The following is a 22893-nucleotide window of genomic DNA, read 5'->3' as shown; positions in this document are numbered from 1 at the left end:
TTGTATATTCTAGGTTCTGATTATTAATGGATGTTTGCAGCTGTTTCTTCTTATTTTGAGTCATGCCATATCAGCAAATGAAGGTCCTGAAAGCTTTACTCCATCCATGTCATTAAGGTTAACTCTGCTTTGAGGAGGCAGCTCTTCCCCAGTCATCTTTTGAGTGCCTTCGAACCTGCGGGGCTCATTTTCCAGCAGTATAATGGACAATGTTCTGCCGCTATTCATAAGGTTTTCACTGGCTAATTATTTTCAGAAGTAGACTGCTGGGTCCTTCTTCCTAGCCTGTTTAGTCTGGAATCTCAGCTGAAACCTGTCCTCCATGGGTGATCCTGCTGGTACCTGAATACCAGTGGCATAGCTTCCAGCATCACAGAAACACGCAAGCCCCCACAGTACGACAAACAGACACATGGGAAGCAACAAAAGAAGATGGAAGGAATACATAGAGTCATTATACCAAAAAGAACTCATCGATGTTTAACCATTTCAAGTGGTAGCATATGACAGGAACCGATAGTACTGAAGGAAGAAGTCCAAGCTGCTCTGAAGGCATGGATGAAAAACAAGACTCCAGGAATTGCTGGAATATCAATTGAGATGTTTCAGCAAATGGATGCAGCACTAGAAGTGATCACTTTTCTATGCCAAGAAATTTGGAAGGCAGCTACCTGGCCAACTGACTGGAAGAGATCCATATTTATGCCTATTCCCAAGAAAGGTGATCCAACCGAATGCAGAAATTATCCAACAATATAATTAATATCACATGCAAGCAAAATTTTGCTGAAGATCATTCAAAAGTGGCTGCAATAGTACATTGACAGGAAACTGCCAGAAATTCAGGCTGGTTTCAGAAGAGGATGTGCAACCAGGGATATCATTGCTGATGTCAGGTGAATCCTGGCTGAAAGCAGAGAATACCAGAAGGATGTTTACCTGTGTTTTATTGACTATGCAAAGGCATTTGACTGCATGGATCATAACAAATTATGGATAACATTGTGAAGAATGGGAATTCCAGAACACTTAATTGTGCTCATGAGGAACCTGTACATAGATCAAGAGGCAGTTGTTTGGACAGAACAAGGGGGTACTGAGTGGTTTAAAGTCAGGAAAGGTGTGCATCATGGTTGTATCCTTTCACCATACTTATTCAATCTGTATGCTGAGCAAATAATCCAAGAACCTGGACTATATGAAGAACAGGGCATCAGCATTAGAGGCAGACTCATTAACAACCTGCATTATGCAGATGACACAACCTTGCTTGCTGAAAGTGAAGAGAACTTGAAGCACTTACTGATGAAGATCAAAGACCACGGTCTTCAGTATAGGTTATGCCTCAACATAAAGAAAACAAAAATCCTCACAACTTGGCCAATAAGCCATATCATGATATATGGAGAAAAGACTGACATTGTAAAGGATTTCATTTTACTTGGATCCACAATTAACAGCAATGGAAGCAGCAGTCAAGAAATCAAAAGATGCATTGCATTGGGCAAAATCTACTGCAAAGAACCTCTTTAAAGTGTTGAAGAGCAAAGATGTCACCTTGAAGGCTAAGGTGCGCCTGACCCAAGCCATGGTATTTTCGGGTGCACCATATGCATGTGAAAGCTGGATAATGAATGAGGAAGGCCTAAGAAGAATTGACACCTTTGAATTGTGGTGTTGGTGAAGAGCACTGAATATACCACGGATTGCCAGAAGAATGAACAAATCTGTCTTGGAAGAAGTACAACCAGGATGCTCGTTAGAAGCAAGGATGGCGAGACTGCATCCTACATACTTTGGACATGTTGTCAGGAAGGATCAGTCCCTGGAGAAGGACACAATGCTTGGTAAAATACAGGGTCAGCAGAAAAGAGGAAGACCCTCAATGAGATGGATTGACACAGTGGCGGAAACAATGGGCCCGAGCATAACAACGATTGCAGGGATGGCGTAGGACCCGGCGGTGTTTTGTTCTGTTATGCATAGGGTCGCTATGAGTTGGAACTGACTTGACGGCACCTAACAACAGCAAAGAGTTTTCATAAAGTTGAACTTTTCCATTTAGAGGATAGTCATTTATATGTAGTCGATTGCTTTCTTCTTTTAGTGTTAATATATTCCTTCTTTACTAAAAAAGGTTGATGAGATGACAATTTTTTGTTTTGTTTCTTTTAATTCCTTTCCTTGGCAAGATAAACCTTTTTTGTTTTTAACACTGTACTGGCCCATGACATCTATAGTCTGGGAACCACTGGACTTGTAGGGGAAGACAGTTATGGATAAGTAAGGTTTAAAGACATTTTGGGGGGACTTTGAAGGGTGGGAATTTCCTCGTGCTGGATTTAAAAGTCAATGCACGAGTGAGCATGGTCCTTCTGACTCTTCCTTCCATGGGCCTGAGGGTTCAGAGGCCCAGGGTCCTCCCACTTTGAAAAAGGTCCTGTCACCAACTTTCTTCCTTTACATTTCTCCCTGAACAGGCCAGGCTAACAGGAGCCCCTCCTACATAGCCCTGCAGATGATGACTACACTACTTCTGTTGAGGGGCTTGAAAAGGAAACTTCTCCTGATGGTTCCTCTAAACCAATTCCAAGAAGTCAGTTCTGACTCATGGCGATCCCATGTGTGCCAGAACAGACTGTGATCCATAGGGTTTTCAGTAACTGATTTTTTGGAAGCAGACCACCAGGCCTTTCTTCTTAGACAACTCTGAGTTGACTCGAACCTCCAACCTCTTGGTTAGAAGTTGAGTACTTCAACCATTTGTGCTACCCAGGGACTCTGATAGCTCCTCTAGTCCTGGCCAAAACAAGCAAAATGAGGATTTTTTTTTTTTTTTGTGGCCATGTGTGGGGGCCAGAGCTTCAGCAAGAACCAAAGCCTGTTTGCCCTGCTGTGCCCAAGAGGAAGGTTGGTTGAACCTGGGGTAGGACTAAAAAACTAGGTGTTTGTAAATCTGGATTCTGGGCAGCATTCTTTTAGTCACTTCCCTTTTGGACAATGGTCTCAAAGGCCTCTTCCATCTTTAGCTTATTCTATGACATCACTGACTGCGTGGACTGTCTCAGGTAAAAATTTCAGTGACTGGGCAAAATTCTAAGGGTCCATAGGACTCTGCTGACCCAGTAGCTTGGGGTGGTGAGTAAAGTGGGAGAGATTAAACACTGACCAAGCAGAAGGAAATAATAAGTGAGTGGGGTGATATCAGGAGGCTTAATTAAATTGCAGACATGCCCAGGGCTCCTTAAGGAATACGGGTGGAGTCAAATTTCCCTTAACCTGTGTGTGACTGTTCTAGATGGTTTTCCCCTCTTGAGTATACTCAACGAACAGACAGTTCCGCTATCTTACGAGAAGGAATGCTGATCAGGCAGTGAGTCAGCTATAAGACTGAGGCTTGTCTTTGGTTTCTGACTCTACAAAACAACAGAAAGAAACTGGGTGGGGGGAAAAAAGCAAGAAACACAAGCAGTCTGTTTACCCCTCTACTCTGAGGTGGAGGAGAGTCTGGAGGGCTGATTTGGTTTTGGTTTTGGTAATATTATTATTAGGTACTGTAGTGTTTGCATTCTTGAATTGTTCCTGAAGAGTAGAGAAGTATGCTTTCGCCTCATGACTCTATTAAAAATGAGGAAGCATTGTAGGGGTTTACCCCTGATCCATTTTACTCATTTTTTTTTTAACCTGGCCCCTGTGGGCCCCTGAGGTTGCAGTCCCTGCACCAAATGGTGAACTGAGGAGTGTAGACACAAAATTTATTCACCTTTACTTTTCTTTAAGGGTACTGACCAGACTTAATGGTCTGACTGAGACTGTTGGAACCCCAGAGGATATGGCTGCTGGACTCTGTTAACCCAGAACTAAAACCATTCCTGAAGCCAGCTCTTCAAAGAAAGAACAGACTGGACTATAAGACATAAAATGATACCCGTGAAGACAGTGCTTCTTAGTTCAAGTAGACACATGAGACTAAATGGGCAGCTCCTGTCCGGAGGCGAGATGAGAAGGCAGAATGGGATAAGAGCTGGTTGAATGGACTTGGGAAATCTGGGGTGGAAAGGAGTGTGCTGTTACATTATAGCGGTAACAACTAGGGTCACATAACAACATGTGTTTAAATTTTTGTATGAGAAGCTAACTTGAACTATAAACTTTCACCTAAAGCCAAAAAAGGTACTTATTTTATCATTTTGAAAGTACTAAAAAAAAAACCAAACCCATTGCCATCAAGTTGATTCCAACTCACAGCAACCCTACAGGACAGAGTAGAATTGCCCCATAGGGTTTCCAAGAAGTGCCTGGTGGATTTGAACTGCCAACTTTTTGGTTAGCAGCTGTAGCTCTTAACCCCTGCACCACCAGGGTTTCATTGAAAGTACTAGAAAATTTGGTAGAATTAAATTTCACGATCATGGTCAGATACTTTCATTTATTGCCTTTAGGATGTTTACTAATAATGGCCAAAGAGACCCAGGACTTAAGAGTTGGTTGGCTTAATTTCTGTTACATGGTCTATACAGTAGGACTAGAATTTCCTGATTCCCATGATTCAAGACAGACCAGACACACCAAATGATTTGATAACGTGCTCATAAAGTCACAATATACATAGAATTTGGCTGGGTAGGAACTGGTCCATGTGACACCAAGCAATCAAAGGAGGTTTCTTAAGAGCTGAGTTCTCTTGTAGTTTCTGTGGGACAGTTGGCTCTTGCCTCACTGACCTACCCCTTGAAATACAGGTGGAAGAAAGAAGAATTAGATATGGGGGTGGAGAAAAGTGGTATTTGTGGGTCCACAAGGAGATTACTGTGTGGATCATAATAAATTATGGATAACATTGCGAAGAATCAGAATTCCAGAACATTTAATTGTGCTTATGAGGACCATGTACATGTACATAGACCAAGAGGCAGTTAAGAACAAAACAAGGGGATACTGCTTAAAATCAGGAAAGGTGTGTCAGAGTCATATCCTTTCACCATACTTTTTCAATCTGTATGCTGAGCAAAGAATCTGAGAAGCTGGACTATACGAAGAACACAAAATCACAAGTGGAGGAAGACTCATTAACAACCTGTGATATGCAGATGACATAACCTTGGTTGCTGAAAGTGAAGAGGACTTGAAGCACTTACTGATGAAGATCAAAGGTCACACCCATCAGTACGGATTACACCTCAGCATAAAGAAAACAAAAATCCTCACAGGTGGACCAACGAGCAACATCATGATAAATGGCAAAAATATTGAAAATACTGAAGTTGTCAAGGATTTCATTTTATTTGGATTGACAGTCAACACTAATCACCTCTAAAATAACTCATTTACTTGAGTATTTCATGATTTTTCACTAATAGAATGAATGCTGAACACCCATAGAAGAAGCAGTCATGTATTGCATTGGGCAAATCTGTTGCAAAGGACCTCTTTAAAACATTGAAAAGTCAAGATGTCACTCTGAGGACTAAGGTGCGCCATGGTATTTTCAGTCACGTCATATGCATGTGAAAGCTGGATAATGAATAAGGAAGACTGAAGAAGAATTGGTGCATTTGAATTATAATGTTGGCAACATATTGAATATACTATGGACTGCCAGACGAATGAACAAATCTGTCTTGGAAGAAGTAAAGCCAGAACACTCCTTAGAAGCAAGGATGGTGAGACTATGTCTCACGTACTTTTGGACATGTTATCAGGAGGAACCAGTCCCTGGAGAAAGACATCATGCTTGGTAAAGTACAGGTTAGCGCAAAAGCGGAAGACCCTCAACGAGATGAACTGACACAGTGACTGCAACAATGGGCTCAATCATAGCAATGATTGTGAGGATGGCACAGGACCAGGCAGCATTTTGTTTTGTTGTACACAGGGTCGCTATGAGTTGGAATTAACTCATAGCACCTAACAACAATGACAACATGGATTTTTAAAAATATCCTCTCAGATTAATAAATTTCATTCCCATGGGAATAGAGAATATGATTAAGAGGTCCTTACGCTCTTTTTTCTGCTAGATATGAGCACTAACGGAGGAAGTTTGTCCCTGTGCTTAGGGATTCACTGGGGCCTTTGTCCCTTTCTTGCTGAAGAAGAGGCTGTTAGAAATGATTACTTAGCCATGATTTGGTCCCCTGGGCCACTCCCAAAATATTACTGGAACAGATGGCCCAGAATTTCTCTGCAGGGTCTCAGCTCAGGGCTCCCCCTCACCCCTTCCTTTCTGCCTGCCTTGAACATATATAGCAGTCAGCTTGGAGACCACGTCTGCCCAGATACCAGGAGCGTTCCACCTGTAGGCGTAAGGATGAAAGCAGTATGGCCTTTAGCTGAACGTTTGGGCACTAAGTTTAACGGAATAAAACTGTACATTTGAATATTCCTGTCTCTTGGTATCCTGAAATTTCTGCCTCATTGCAATGAAAAGAAGCAGAGTGCAGTCTGACCCGGAAAAGGCACTTACCACTAACGCGAGTCAGATCCCCAAACAAACAGAATAGATGGTGAGTGCCGAGGGGAAACAGAAAGGGAAAGGAAAAGTGGGAATAAAAAAATTGATGTTCAAGAACTTCTTATACCCCATGGAGTCTTCATAAGTGATTAATTTTATTCCCAAAACAATCCTGTGAAGCTTATGGCATGATCCTCGTTTGGGAGCTGAGAAAGCTAAGCTGCAGAGAGATGAACCCCCTAGGTGACACTTATTAGTTACTTCACTGTGTCAGACACTGTGCTAAGCATATTGTATTATCTCATGTAACCATTTAACACTACCCAAGTGTATGCTAGTATTACTTCTGTTTTTATATTTGGGGAAACTGAGGCTTAGGGAGGTGAAGTCACTTGCCCAAGAGACTTGTTTTTAAGTAGCAGATCTGGGATTCATATCCAGTCCTGACTTCAGGGCCTGAAGCATCAGTCGATGGCCCATGCTGCTGCTTGCTACTTTTTCGAGAACACAGGTGGTAAATATGGGAGGTGGGGCTTGAAATCAGGTCTGAACAACACCAAAGCACATTACCTCCCACAACCCATAAGCCCTGAGTGGCTGAGCCAAGAGGGGAATCCAGACCTCCTCCCTCCTACAGCACCCACCTTCTCAGAAAAGGCAAAAGACCCCACAAGTCTGAAATAAAGTTGCTGATGAGAGGGAGGGAGAGAGAGAGAGATGCTATTTTTTGACAGAAAACAGCTTCTTAGAAGGAAGCAACATACAATTTGTTTATCAGCAGGAGAAAGCTGTACTCAGACAGGCAAGCCACAGGCTGCACTGGGCCGTTGTTCTTCCGAGATAAAGGCCATTCATTTCTCACGTTGTTCATCTCCCCTGATCCATCCTTGCTACCCTCCTTCTCTTTCTGATGTGTTGTATTGCTGTTTACGAGCTTCTCAACCAGGTATGATAAAAATGGAGCTCTAACCAAAGTAGTAACTGCATGTTTATCTTTGTGATCCTCCAATAAACCCGTGCCCTAGAGCTCCAACCCAGCCTGGTGTTGCAAGAGGGTGAGCTTCAAGTTGGAGGCCACGTGGTGTCTCCTTCCCCCCGACCCCCCACGGTGCTTTTTGTGGATGCTTCAGATTCCTTAAAAGTGGCAAAGGCCTGACAGGTGGGAGGTGGGGCAGGGGGCAGTGGGAAGAAGGAGGTTTTGGAGTCAGGATTTGTACCCAGGCTCCATCTCAAAAATTACTCCAAGCACCCCAGCAAAGTGTCACCTCCCTGAATCTTAGTTTCCTAACCTGTGAAATGGAAATGATAGTATCTAAATCAAAAGGTGAAGGGCAGGTTAGTACTTGATTCACTGCCCCGTTTCACTGCCCCGCACCATAGTAGGTGTGAAATGAATGCAAGTCTCCCCTTCCCGACACCCCACACTTAAGTACAATCAGTCTAAAATGATCTGATTTTCATTGTTAAAGGGAATACAAAGCACTGAAGGAATTTGGGAAAATAACCTTTGGTGGTGCAGTGGTTAAGAGCTGGGCTGCTAACTAAAAGGTCGGCAGTTTGAATCTACCAGCTGCTCTTGGAAATCCTACAGGGCAGTTCTACTCTGTCCTATAGGGTGCTATGAGTCGGAATCAATTTGATGGCAATGGGTTTGTGTTTTGGTTAGTGCTCCTGTGGGGAGCTCTGGTGGTGCAACGGTTAAGAGCTTGGCTGCTAACTGAAAGACTGGTAGTTCGAATCTACCAGCCGCTTCTTGGAATCTCTGTGGGGCAGCTCTACTCTGTCCTGTAGAGTCACTATGAGTTGGAATTGACTTGACAGGAACAGATATGGTTTGGTTGACGGGCATTTTTTGTTCAACAGGTCATGGGCAAGCAGAAGAAGGAAACATCATCCACACTGGGTGTGTCCTTTTCCATTTTTAGCTATAGGGCAATGTCATCCACCTGTGGTAACAGCCTGATCCCCAGAGAAAGTGCCCTACAAATCCACATGGTGCACAGAACGGAGGCAAAGATTCCCCAGGGAATTCAGGCAGGACAGCAAGTCCCTGCGCCTTATGGAACCTCAGTTTTCTTAATTGTATTGTGGCTGGATAGGACTAAATAATGGGGTGTGTGTTTGTGTGTGTATTAAATGACCTTATCCTCTACAAAATCATTCCTTCCTCACAATTCCCCCCCTTATGTCCTTTAGAAGGCATTCTTGCCTAATGGCTGAGAACAGGACCTGGAATCACACTGCTCGGGTTGAAAATCCAGCTCTCCCATTTCCACGCCAGGTAACCTTGGGCAAGTTCCAAACTTCTCTATGCCTCAGTTTCTCAACTGTGACATGAAGATGAAAACGATATTCCCTTCGCAGTGTTGTTTTTAGGATTAAATAAGATGATGCACATCAAATACTTCTTAGAAGTGACTGGGATGAGTAAATGCTTGATAAATGTCAACCATAAGTCGTCTTATCTATCACCACTACTAAAATCCTACATCAGGTCCTGCTCCTGCGCCTGCCTGGACTGTTGCACTGGACTACTGCTCTGGTCTTCTAGGAGGTGTGCTCGGTATGCTTCTAATTCATCCCACGTGCACTGAACTGAGAAGCTACTGAATTGATGTAGCGCCCCTTCAGTAAACCTCCAGTCTTTATTCAGAGACACATCCACACACCCACACCCCCACACACACACACTCTCTCTCTCTCTTCCTCCCACCCTCCCTCTCTTTTCTTTTGCTCCTTTTCTATAACCCCTTTTCTCCCTCCCTCCCTTTCTCTCTAGCTCTTCTGAAGATGCCCGTGAATCCAGCTTCACAGCTCAGAGGGCTTTGTCTTTGTTCAGGCCCAACGCAGGTCCCAGAGTTCATGGGGTTACCATGACAACGAGCATCCCTGGCTACCCATCAAGAGGCCAGGACCAATTGAAAGGGACTGTCATTTCCCTGGGACATACTGTACTTATCCTCAGCAGCGTGCCCTGCTCCAGTACTATACTATGGGAAGAGAGGTGGTGACTTGTGAGGGTGGGAGGGAGGGAGAAAAGGGAACATCAAGGTTTTATTTTTCAGTGTGTGCTCTGTGGGGGAGGACCACAGATTGTTCTCAGAGACATTTCTAATACAGCCAGTGTGTTTGTGTGTGTGTGGGTGGGGGCAGGGGATGGGGGTGAAGTCTAGGTATGTTTCTGATGAACACAGTTGGTTTTTACAAAAGGATCCTTGGTGGCACAGTGGTTAAAGCACTCGGCTGCTAATCAAAAGGTTGGTGGTTTGAACTCACCAGCCATTCCTCTGGAGAAAGATGTGGCAATCTGCTTCCATAGGGTGTATAGCCTTGGACCCCTGAGACTATCACCCTGAGATAATCTTTAAACTTGGAACTCAAATCACTCCCAGAAGTTACCTTTCAGCCAAATGACAGAGTGGCCCATAAAATAAATAATATCACCCCTGAGTATTGTGCTCCCCAAAATAATCGTCTAGATGAAACAGAATGGTTAACATTTACCCTAGACCAAAGATAAGAAGGCGGGGGGTGGGGGGGGGGAGACAGGGAAGGTTGATTAATGGAGACAAAACAACCAAAATGGAAATAGCGAGAATGTTGATAATGTTGTGAAGAATGTAACCAATGTCACTGAACAGTATGTTTAGAAATTGTTCAGTGAGAACCTAATTTCCTGTGTAAACTTTCACCAAAAACACAATATTAAAAAAAAAAAGATTTACAGCGTTGGTAACCCTTTGGGGCAGTTCTATCCTGTCCTACAAGGTTACTATGAGTCAGAATTGACTCGATGGCAGTGGATTTGATTTTGGGTTGGTTTTACAAAGAAGAAAAAATAAGTTATTTGGCTCAAAAGTGACTTTTTGGTAGGTCTAATGAGAGGAGGTTGGAGTGAAAAATAAACAATAATGAGTACCTTCCATTTGACAGGCACTTTAAATATGCTATTTTATTGAATGTTCAAAGCAATTGAAATGAATTCTTATTATTCTCATTTTACAGATAAGCAAACTAAGGCTCATAACAATATAGTGACTTACCAAACTAGGTCAAGCTGCTGGAAGAGTAATGGTCTTCGTACTTGAAGTGAGGTTGTTTGACCCCAATGATTGAGGTTTAGGCATCATTCAATGTATTTTCCCCATTGCCCTCCTATCATGTTAGTCCTTCTCTTTCAGAGCTTCCTTCTCGTGTTCTGCCTCCTCAGATCACTTGCACATCTTTCTTCCTTGGCCTCCTCTAGCTCTATATCCCAAAGTGGACCAAGGTCTACCTATAACAGAATCACCTGGGCTTGTTAACCCTTCATGGATAAATTATAATTATTTTTGGTGATGCCATGTTTTTTCACTAATGGAATGGTTGCTGAATCTTTGAATGCTGAATCTTTGTTGGTAGTTTTTTTTATTATTTGAATAAATGGGTTGCCACTTGCCAGCAGGACGTATCGGTCCCATGCTCCATGAACCACATCACACACAAGGGACATTTGGGTCCCATGGTGTATCACACTTCCTGGTTACACTTGAGCCATAAAATGTCTTACTCAACTTTCCACAAATACATAAAAATATACACAGTATACTAAATAAACATTGCACTTGCTGTACATAGTTGTTATCAGTTTGATTTAGAGTGGGCCATATGGGTACATGTTCCATGAAGCACACCACACACAGGGATATATCAGTCCCATGGCCCAGGAAGTGCATCACAAACTGTTTTCACCCCTAAAATAACTCATTTACTTGAATATTTCTGAATACCGGTAACCTTACCTTCCCAATGACAAAGGAAATAGTAAACATACTTGCAAGCCTTGTTTCCTGTACAGAAGCCAAAAGACACAAAAGTGTCTCCTCTGGGAAGCATCCCCTCACAGGAATGGCTCTCAAGGCTCAAATGTGTTTCAGACCAATTTCCTTGTTTTTTAGACAGTTGCACTAGCATCTGCCATGAAGCCAAAATGTACTCAAGTGGCTCAAATGCCTGCCAATAAACCTCTAGAGGTAGAAAATGTAACACCAGCACATATATCATATATATCCCATGGTCCACGAAAGGGTTAAAATGGCATAGTCCTGGGCCCCACCCTGGATCTGTAGAACCAGAATCTCTAGAGGTAGGGACTTGGAAGGCATGTTTTTAACCACCTTTCTGAGATAATTTTGATACACGTTGAAGTTGGGGCACTGTTTTTTAGAGCAATAGATTTAACACCGCAGAAAGCAGCGCTCGCTTATTTGTTTTCCAATTATTTTCTGGGTCAATATGGTTATCTGAAGGAGGAGAGCTGTCTTAATGGCCTTTGGCAATACTCAAATCAGCATTCAGCAAAGCAAAGGTGTTCAGGAAAGACCCACTGAACCAACAAGAAGATGCAATCATGCCACGTGGTCCTTGTGAGGGATAGGCAACTAGGAGGCACTCAATCCCTGGAAGCAAGACCCCTTCCCACAAAAACCTTGTGATACCTCTTTCTGAGTCACAGCTGTAACCTCCTTTCCTTTCTTTAGTCAGATGCCAATATAGACAAGCAGTTCTTGGTAGATAGTTTCCCGCTTAGGGTTGTGTGATGGGGAGAAAATACATTCAATAAGAATGCCAATGAGACTAAAATATTGATGAGTGGTCTTGAGCTTATGTCCAATTAGAAAATCAAGACACAGGCACTGCAGCAGGAAGTGGGAAAAGGAGGTTGGCAGCTTCCAGGATCCTGGCTAGTGTGCTATGAAGCCTGTGCCCCTCCCAGCCATGCCTTTCTTAACCTTCTAGAAATCCCAGAGGTAAAATTAAAGTGGTAGCAGTACGTCCATTTGGGAGGTAAACCCCACACCTGCCCATCTTCTGTCCTTGCCAGAATCAGTACCTAGTCAGATCTTAGGCAGGCGCACAGAAACCCCCAGAAAGCTAACATAACAGACTTCTTCCCTAAACTACCCAGGCTTAAAGCGAAGGAGATGGCTGGTGTTATGGACTGCACTGTGTCCTCCCAAAATTTATGTTGAAGTCCTAACCCCTGGTACCTGTGAATGAGACTTTGTTTGGAAGTACAGCCTTTAAAGGTGTTATCAATTAACATGAAGTCATAGTAGAGTAGGGTGGGTCTTAATCCAATCTGAGTGATGTGCTTGTAAAAGAGAAAAGATACAGAGAAAGAGGGAAGATGACCATGTCATGACAGTTACATGGCAGTTGCAAGCCAAAAAATACCTGAAGCTTCAAGAAGCTTAGAAGCACAAGGAAGGATCTTCCCTTGGAGCCTTTGGACACCCTGAATTCAGACTACTAGCCTCTGGAACTACAAGACAATAAGTTTCTGTTCTCATAAGCCACCTGGAGTCCCTGGGTGGGACAAATGGTTAACTCACTCAGCTGCTAGCCAAAAAGTTTAAGCCTCTACCCAGAGGTGCCTCAGAAGAGAGGCCTATCAATCTACTGAAAAATTAGCCATTGAAAACCCTGTAGAGCCCAGTTCTACTGACACATATGGGGTCACCATGAGTCAGAACTGACTCAATGGCAACTGGTTTTTCTTTTGGTGTGTAGTAGTTTGTTACAGCAGCCCTATGAAATCAATAAAATTTGTTACAAACATAGAATCTATCACTTTTTCCATCTTTCCCAATCCTCTTATAACCTGTGTCCACGCCTATTACCTCCTACCAAGATGACTGCAACAGCTTTCTAAAGGACCTCGGTGTCCGTGGTCCTCTTCTCTCTGATTCACATGGCAAACCACTGCCAGGGTACTGTCTGGGGGCCTGTCTGATTATGGTCTTTCCCCTGTCAATGGCCTTCAGTGGCTCCTATTCACGCTGAATCAAACATTTGAGACATTCCACTGTATGGCCACAACTAGCCTCTCCTACTTCTTAACATATTTTCTAGTTAAACTATTCCTTGCTGTCCCTGAAAATAAGCCCCATGTTTTCCCACCTCTGCTTTTGCTCACTCAGTCTCTTCATCTAGAGCACCCTCTTCCCACTTCTCTATGACAATTCTTCAAGGCCTATGTCAAATGTTACTGCTGCACGAAGCCTTCACAATGTTCAAATGTTCTTGTCTTTCAAATGTTGACTCTCCTCCTTTGGAAGGTTTCTAACTCTGTGGAGGCATTATGCAGAATAATAGATAGCTATGTCATCCAGCTTATGAGCTGTATTCGATTATGCTTATTTTAGGGGCTGGGGTTGCATCTGTCTCTCCACTACACCCTGAAGCCTTGTGCACAATGCTTTGTGAGGAGAAAGCATTCAGAAAGGCTCCATAAAGCTGAATGAGAAACACAGGGAGTGGGTCACAGGCTCACAGGCCCTCCTGGGTGCCCATCACCCACTGAGGAGCAAGATCAAACTGCACTGTGCTCCTGTCCCTTGGCCCACACTTCTGGCACGGACAAGACATGTGACAGAAGACAAACATGTCCTAATTACAAGGACCAGAAAAGACTCTGCAGAACCATGGTCACAGTTAAAGACCAGACTTTGACCAATGTTCCGATTAGGGTATAACTCCTTGCAAATCCATGAAACTCCTGGTACATGGTTCATGAAAGGGAATCATTAACTGAGTTTTAATTTATGCCAATTATGTTGGTTCCTACTTGGGTCACTAAAACACGGGCCATGCCCCCTTAGGAAATTTGAACACATCATTTCTAACTAAAAGGAGTATTCGTCATAATAACGAAAGGAGACATCAGTTTAGACCGGCAGATACATTTAGTTGGCCACAAACGGGCCGATAGATCATAATTAGTGGATTTGCCAATTGCTTTTCCCTAGTGACCGGCATTGGCTGAGTTGGTCTTTATCCACAACCTAAGGGCTTCTGAAACATAACCCAGCCCCTCACCCAGCCCTGAACATGCAGCGACAGCCGACAAACAGCATCTGTTTCAAAGAAACACCACCTGTCCAAATGGAAAATCAAGCATTGAACCGCCTTGCTTCATCAGAGTGTTGGTTTCCAGAGCTGAAGACACAAAACACCATTCTGTCGCTAACACAGCCTTTTAACGCTCTGTGGGGATCACAGACTGGCTTCTGCCAAACCGACTTGGCAAGGTTTAGAGAACATTTGGGCCTTAGACAGCCGTTCTCTGACCCTCTGAGACAGAGGTGGGTGATCGGCCTTGGAGGAGCTTGGAGCTTGTTCTTGGAAGGCTGGAAGGGGGCTAATGCCTCACAGGTGTGATGAGGCCTGCCTTCAGGGACAGCCTGTAGTGAAGAGGATTTTCCAGGAAGGTCCTTCCCCGAGGCAGGTACAGGCATTAAGCTGGAGAACAGCTGCCTTGAGGGCTACAGAAGCCTTACCTTTTACTGGGCAGAAGCGAAGTTTTTAACAACTCCTGGAGCACACTGAAGCAGCTCACTGTAGTATAAACACTTCTAAAGAGTTTACAGCCTTGTGAATGGCTGAGCAGTCTTTAAAGGCATACTCTCTGATTCTAAACAATTCTAGGACAATCGATTTCCTCCTCCAGATCATCTTTAATGATATTAAAGATGGCACATATCAGCCCCCCACTCCTTTTTTCCAATATTTTATTGTGTCTTAGGTGAAAGTTTACACAGCAAATTAGGTTCCCTTTTAACAGTTTTCAAGCAAATTGTTCGTGCTATTGGTTACATTTTTTCAATGTGTCAGCATTCTCATTATTTCTATTCTGTTTGTTCTGCTTCCATTGATCTAGCTTCCCTTCCCCTCTTTGCCATCTCATCTTTGTTTTGGGTAACTGTTGACCTTTTGGTCTAACAGAGTTAATTGTTTAAAGGAGCGTATTACTCATGGGTGATAGTTTATTTATAAGGCAATTTATTATTTGGCTGAAAGGTGACCTGCAAGAAATAGCTGCAATTCCAAGTTTCAAGGGTATCTTAAGCAATAGTCTAGGAGGTACCTGTAGTCTCTATTGGTCCAGTAGGTCTGGCCTTTTGTAGGAATTTGAGTTTTGTTCTACATTTTTCTCCCAGTATACTTGGGATCTTCTATTGTGTCCTTGGTCAGAACAGTTGGTAATGGTAGCTGGGTAATGATAGTGGTAGTGGTAGCCATCTAATTCTTCTGGTCTCGGGTTTGAAGAGGTTGTGGTTTCTGTGGGCTATTAATTCCATGGACTAGTTTCTTTTTCAGCCTCTGATTTCCTTCATTCTCTTTTGCTCCATATGAGTAGAGACCAATAGTTGTATTTTACACACGAGCCCCATATTTAATGGCATAAGCAAAAACACGGACTGTCTTTCTATTCTTCTGCTCACTTTCCCCTCCATCATGCTGAATGGTTTCCTGGGATCAAATCACTGGGTCAGGGATTACTGGAGCATACATGTAACAGGTCTGTGGTGTGCCATGATTCTTCCTTTTAGGTATTCCGGCATGCCTTGGGAGAACAGCGCCATTTGCAGCATATGAGGCAGAGGGGTGGGGTGCGTTGTGTGTGTGTGTGTGTGTGTGTGTGTGTGGGCAAGGGGGAGGGGGAGAGGTTACTCATTTTCTGTAACTGTTTCTCAATGATATGCTTCCTGGAACCTGTTCATATTGGTTGCTAAGTGTCCATCACAAACAACAGTTGCTTTTAATGCAGAGATGTTGAGGCCAATGGCCTCTGGGCACCATTACCAACCCCCCATCTTCCTCGCAAATAGAGTAGCCTGAGCCACCTCCTCTTCTAACTGGTTTCTCCAGATGTTTTTTAGGCAACTTTCTGCCCAAGGTAAAGACAAACAAGAGGCTGGGGTCGCAGACCACAGTTAAGACCAGATCTGGCCTGCCTGACAAGTGCAGAACCATCGACCCTGTCCTGTGGGTTACCCTGGAAATTTTCTCCTGCTGGATGGAACCAAACTTTAGTGGCCCAAGATTGGGGGAAGACTTTCAGAAGCGAAGAATCCAAGCCTAAGATCCAGTTTGAAAGACCCCCGTTTTGGACTGAGCAAGTGCAAATGACGGAATCACCCCCAGGAACACCTTTTCAGGCCAGACCAATCAAATGACCTTGCTTCTTCCCGCAAGGACTCTTCCTCAGTTTTTGCCCCTAATAAAAGCTTTTTCAGCTATGGTTCAGGGAGCCATCTTAGTGACGCAAGTCCAGGTACACTCCTTTGCTTTGCCAACCAAATAAAGCTTCTTCTTTAGTTTTCACCCATTTTGTGTCTCTGTAGCTCTGCCGAGTGAGGACCTGAGACCCTGGTAACAATGAGAAGTAGAATCTATGAAGAGAAGAGAGACTTCCCCAGGCCAGAAACTCATGGTTTTCTTAGGATGGACATTACTACGTGAACAAAAAAGGCCTGTGGCTATCCCACTGAAGAGAAACAGATAGCCCTGTGGCTATTGTATTGTGAGAGGGCTGGGTACATTTCACCATTAGTTGGATATTTCTTGACTTGCAGATTAACCATCAGTGATCTGTATTTGGAACGTGTTTATTTTCATTTTTCTCTTCCTCTTTGTCTCACAATTAATAAATGGCTTGTGATGCCTTGTACAGGCAGGCAAAGGAATATAATTTTTTTCTTTATTATATAGTTAAATAATTTTCAACATTTATTCCAGTAAGAATATTTGGGCATGCAAACCCCATAAAAGCAGTATTACTACTCAAGAGAGTGGAGCTCGATACGTTAAAATGACTGGTCATTATCGCCGTTTGTCTTCAGAGTGGTAAGTGGATGCTGTGGGTTCAGAAGTCTGAGTGGATGGTCAACGTTTTGCCCATGTGAATAGGTACAGAGAACCTGTCCTAAGTCCAGTCTCCTGACTTCAAGGGTTCTGTCAGTCATAAAGCCCAGTATAGAGTTAGAGTAAGTTATAGCCATGAGCTCTGGAGTCACAGGCTGAACTTGAATCCTGGCTCCTTCCTTACTAGCTCTGTCAACTTGGTCAGGTAACTTAACTCTGTGTGTCTGTTTCTTCATCTGTAAAATGGGGATAACGGTACATATAGGGATATCGTGAGAATCAGATGATGCACATAAGCATGTACGACAGCATGTAGCGTTCAGTAGGCACTCACTAAACTGCGGCTTTCGTTATAGTAGAAAATCGAATGTCAGATAACCTGTTTTAGGTGCCTGTCACTCAAACATCCAATATTTTCTGAGTTGTCACTTTGTTCCAGGCACCTGTGCATGAGCTAGTGTAGCAGAGATACTCTGTTGACTGTACAAATCATGCCAATTCTCTGGGCTTCGTTTTCTTAATTTTACACCCAAGTATTTGGACCAAATGATGTCTTTCTCTGATAAAACCTTCAGTATATTGTAATTCTGCAGCATCATTAACATTCCTGGACCTGTAAGAACTCATTTTCTACTTTGGGCCTTTCTAGGGTGATGTTCTATGTGCTACCGAGATGAAAATATCTTCCTGTCAAGCATTGTCCACTAGATTCCCTTCAAACTTTGCCTAAACTTGGACAAGGAGTATTTTAAGTTCTTCTAGGAAAAAATCCATGACTGATAAATATCTAGTGTCCCTTCATTAGGTCATATTCAATTACTTCTACACTCCTACAGATATTTTTATTCCCTTAATTCTCAATTACTTAAAATTCTTCAACGTATCCTCATTGATCTTAGAATAAGGACAAAAATCCTTTATAAAACCCTTCCCTAAGTCATTCTTCAATCTTGGATCAAGTTTTTGTCCCCTTTATTACTTGTGTTTCAGGAACACTTAGCTTCTTTCAGTTCATCAATTGTGTCATGGTTTCTTGCCTTACAGTCTTTGCACATGCTATTCCCTCTCCCTAAACTGCTATTCTCTCCCTCTCCCCTCATTTCACCTTGTTAATATCTCTTAATCTCTCATACCTCATCTTAAAATAAACATCCATGAAGAATCATTCCCAGGCTTGCCCCACCTGTTGCAGCAGACCAGATTGGAGCCTCTTATCCCTGTGTGTGTTTGAGGTCTTCTCTTTGTCTCTATTCTACAGTTTCAAGTAAATCAGGTGCTGTTTTTCATCTACTTATTCTGTTTAGGACTCATAATTTCTGAAATTTAGGATGTGTGTCTTTGATAAATTCTGTAAAATCCTATTCAAATATTGCCTCTACTCCATTGTTTCTTCTCATCTCCATCTGGAACTCATAGCTTATGTACATTTAATACTTTTTATGCCTCTTAATTTTTAGTTATATTTTCAATTTTTTAAATCTCTTTGTGTGACATCCTGGGACGTTTGCTCAATTTTTTTTTTTCCAGTTCACTTACTCTCTCTTCAGCTTTGTCTAATTTGCTGTTTAATTGTTCCATTGAGATTTTGTATCAATGACTACGTTTTTATTTAAGGTCCAGCTGGTACTTTTTCTAACATGTCTGGTCTTTTATGATAGTGCCTTTTAAAGATATCTTTGATTATGTCTGTGTTTTTAGGTATACTTCTGATTCTTGCTCATATAGATTGTCACATAATTTATAACTTTGTCTTGCTTAGGGCAGCCCCAGAATAATCAGTTTATGCTTTTCATTCTGGTTTTGATTTGCCTCTTTATTTTTTTTTTGTGCATGGCCCTAGGGATTTCCTAACTTGGATTTAAAGGGATGTTTGTTATCTCCTATGTAGCATATCTCAGTGTTTTATAGTAGCAGTTTTGTTCTACAATATTGCTGTAAGTAGATTTCCTCCAGGTCCCCTTTTATAGACTATCATAGTATCTATCATAATTGTTATGAGACATTATCAGCTCTTTAATGACAATAATGAGCCCTTTAATGTCTGTCTCCCCTGAAAGAATGTAGTTCTATGGGGATGGGGACTATGTCTGCCTTATTCAAAACTGTAGCTCCAGCTCCTAGCCCAGTGTTGAGATGTTGGTTCTCAATATTACTGAAATGAATGAATGAACTAGAGGCAAAAGTAGGTCCTTGATGTCATGGAACTCTTCTCCATCCTTTTACAACCATTACTAATCCTTCTCACCCTTCCTTGAATGCTACTGGAATTCCTAAGTTAAATCCCTAAAATGTAATCCCTCTGTGATTGACATAATGTCTCATAAGTACCTTCACACTGTACTGTTTTCAATTGCCTTCTACATGCATTATCCCATTTGAATTCCTATCCACCTAGAAAGGGGTAGGATAATTTATCCTCCTTTTACCGATGAGGAACTGTGCACTGGGGAGATACTATGTCTTACCTTTTCTAATGTAGAGTCCTGAAGATTTGGAGTCAGAAGACCTATATTAAATTCAGAACTCTACATTGTATGTTTAGCTATTTAGAATGGATGTAAAATCTTCTTTATCTGAAAAGTAAAGACTACTTTGCCTTTTTTACTGAACTACCTGTGTCCTCCTAAAGAAATCAGTGTTTAGGAAAGACCAGGTACTTCCAGTTATTACATTAAGTGCTTTTTCCATTTCTATAGCCACCGTCGCAGAACTCAAACTACTTGATTTTTCATTTGGACAAAGTGTTAATGTTTCTTTTGAAATAAACATTACAAACCACCTTTGTCAAAGGATCCAAGTTGCTGGTGAACCCTGTTTGTGGCCTAGTTAAAAGCAGGAAAATCTCGTAAAGGATGGGGATATTACAGATCACATGACAAAAACACAAGTTTCACTGATGTTTTAAGACACTTGAAGGGATAAGGTGAGGCATGGAGAAGAACACACAGGTAGCAACAGTCATAGCAAGCTGAAGTTCCCTAGGTCAATTTTTAACCTCAGGGCTGCAGATCTTAGATGGCTGGATTCTCCTAGGCCCATGGGCATTGAAGAAGGGCCCTCTTGACACCTGTCATTGTGGCATTGGTACCATGTGGCAGAGACAGCAGGTTCATTCCTGAGATAGGTGGAAAAAGTGAGTACCAAGGAAGCAAATCTTGGTTACTTACCTCAGGGCGGACCCCTTGGGTGTTGCAATGCCATAGCCTTTGGAATCCAAGTTACCTCCCACCTTCATGGTGTCACAGGGCTTCCGCTGCTCAATATACTCGTTCATGGTGGATTCCAGGAGGTAGGCATACTTGCCCTTGGATTTCCTCACTCGAATCATCCCCTCCTCTGTGGTCCGCACAAAAACTGATGGTTCTGCTGACTTCATGTATGTCCACATCTTCTCAAACACGGCAATTTTAGATCTCTGACAAGAGACATAAACAAAGCCAGAATTCAGTGCTGGCTGTGCTTGGAATTGGGGTCTGCACACACACTAATGAAGAGCCAAGTGTAGCTTGATCACACATTTATGAGCGAGATTAGCTCAGGAACAAACAAATTATGAGTGATTGCAAAATAAGAGTCTCTAATTAGTATCAGTAGGTTCCAAAGTACAAATATCTCGCAAATACAGAATGAACAGAATAGCTCAGAATCTTTTAATTACTGCTGAATAATTACATTTATTCTAAATATGGGGAGAGTTAAGAAACTGGGCTCTTGTTTGTCTTTTAAAGACATTACGGAGCCTATCTATTGTTCAATAAGACCATATTTACATAGCCCAGAGGAGTGGAAAGCTGAATACCAGTGACATCTGATTTCAGTATTGGAAGACAACACTGCAGTATTTCTGGATCCTGACTACTAGAGGCCAGTCATTCCAGATTGTTAGACCTGACCTCAGAATGTAAACTATTGTCTGATAACGCTACTAACTTGGGCCCAAATATTACCAATGGTTAGCATTTCAAAAGCCTCCAAATCTAGACAAACTGCTTCCCTTATTTCCTCCCGAACTCACCTTGGACCTTCTTCCCTTTGGGACTTTGCTTAGGCTGTTTACATCACTTGATATTCAGTCCAGCCAAATCCTACCAGAACAAATCCTATGTATTCTGAGACAACCTAAGTTCCAAGGGCAATAATTTCCAAATTTTAGTGGGTACCACAATTATGTACAGAGACCATAAAAATGCAGAATCCCTGGCTATGATTTTAGAGACTCTGATCAAACAGGTCTGGGGTGGAGCCTAGAATCAACCTTTTCCAGTAATTCCCCAGGTGATTGTGATCTGGATGGCCTATGTGGCCCTTACTTTGAGAAACAGTACTGTGAGGGCTGATAATACTATATCTTGTCTGGGTTACTCACTGGATGGCCAGGCTAGACTGCTAGGATTGTGCGTCTCTAGGTCTTAAATATTTGGAAGTTACCTGGGGCAGGGGCTATCTCGAACTCTTAACTGAGTCTTAGCAAGTACCTTGCACATAGTAGGCCCTTAGTCCAGGACCACAATTCAACCCTCTCATCTAACATACTGTTTCCAAAGAATATAATTTCTCCAAGGGGTGGATATATTTTGGGAATCCTGGCTTTGGAAAATGCTTTGTAAATTGACAAGTGTTAAATACATATAAGGGACTATTGTTTTTTTTTTTTAATTTTTATTAAGCTTCAAGTGAACATTTACCATTCCAATCAGTCTGTCACATGTAGGTTTACATACATCTTACTCCCTTCTCCCACTTGCTCTCCCCCTATTGAGTCAGCCCTTACAGTCTCTCGTTTCGTGCCAATTTTGCCACCTTCCCTCTCTCTCTATCTTCCCATCCCCCCTCCAGTCAAGAGTTGCCTACACACTATCCCGTGTCCACCTGATTTAATTAGCTCACTCTTCATCAGCATCTCTCTCCCCCCCACTGACCAGTCCTTTTCATGCCTGATGATTTGTCTCCGGGGATGGTTCCTGTCCTGTGCCATCAGAAGTTCTGGGGAGCATTGTCTCTGGGATTCCTCTAGTCGCATTCATACCATTAGGTGTGGTCTTTTAGTGAGAATTTGGGGTCTGTATCCCATTGGTCTCCTGCTCCCTCAGGAGTTGTCTGTTGTGCTCCCTGACAGGACAGACATCGATTGTGGCTGGGCACCAACTAGTTCTTCTGGTCTCAGGATAATGTTTATCCCATTGGTCTCCTGCTCCCTCAGGAGTTGTCTGTTGTGCTCCCTGACAGGACAGACATCGATTGTGGCTGGGCACCAACTAGTTCTTCTGGTCTCAGGATAATGTAGGTCTCTGGTTCATATGGCCCTTTCTGTCTCTTCGGTTCTTAGTTGTCATGTGACCTTGGTGTTCTTCCTTTGCCTTTGCTCCAGGTGGGTTGAGACCAATTAATGTATTTTAGATGGCCGCTTGTTGGCATTTAGGACCCCAGGTGCCACAATTCAAAATGGGATCCAGAGTGTTTTCATAATAGAATTGTTTTGCCCATTGACTTAGAAGAGGGACTATTGTTTTAAAGACAGTTACTATTAGAGTCATGCAGCTGTTATTAGGTGCCACTGAGCTGATTTCAACTCATAGCAACCCCATGTGACAGAGTTGAACTGCCCTCATAGGGTTTTCAGGCTGTAGTATTTATGGGAACAGCTTACCAGGTCTTTCTCCCATGGAGTGGCTGGGTAGGTTCCAACCTTCAACATTTCATTTAGCAGCTGTGTGCTTAACCATTGTACCACCAGGGCTCCTACAACCTAT

At 42.7% G+C, this 22893-nt stretch overlaps 1 protein-coding gene across 4 annotated transcripts in view; it reads right to left on the bottom strand.

Moving 5' to 3' along the window:
• Window positions 1-22893, bottom strand: part of GRIA1 (glutamate ionotropic receptor AMPA type subunit 1) — a 381310-nt gene that overhangs the window by 27103 nt on the left and 331314 nt on the right. For all 4 annotated transcript variants that reach the window (XM_003404615.4, XM_003404616.4, XM_064278580.1 and 1 more), the window contains one exon: window positions 20311-20558. In XM_003404615.4, coding sequence (XP_003404663.2) covers window positions 20311-20558 — 248 coding nt within the window. The remainder of the gene's footprint in view (window positions 1-20310; window positions 20559-22893) is intronic.

This window comes from Loxodonta africana, chromosome 2 (assembly GCF_030014295.1).
Source record: "Loxodonta africana isolate mLoxAfr1 chromosome 2, mLoxAfr1.hap2, whole genome shotgun sequence".
In the NCBI taxonomy this organism is placed as follows: domain Eukaryota; kingdom Metazoa; phylum Chordata; class Mammalia; order Proboscidea; family Elephantidae; genus Loxodonta; species Loxodonta africana.
The sequence above is the reverse complement of the archived record's forward strand: the minus strand, read 5'-3'. Positions and strand labels throughout refer to the sequence as shown.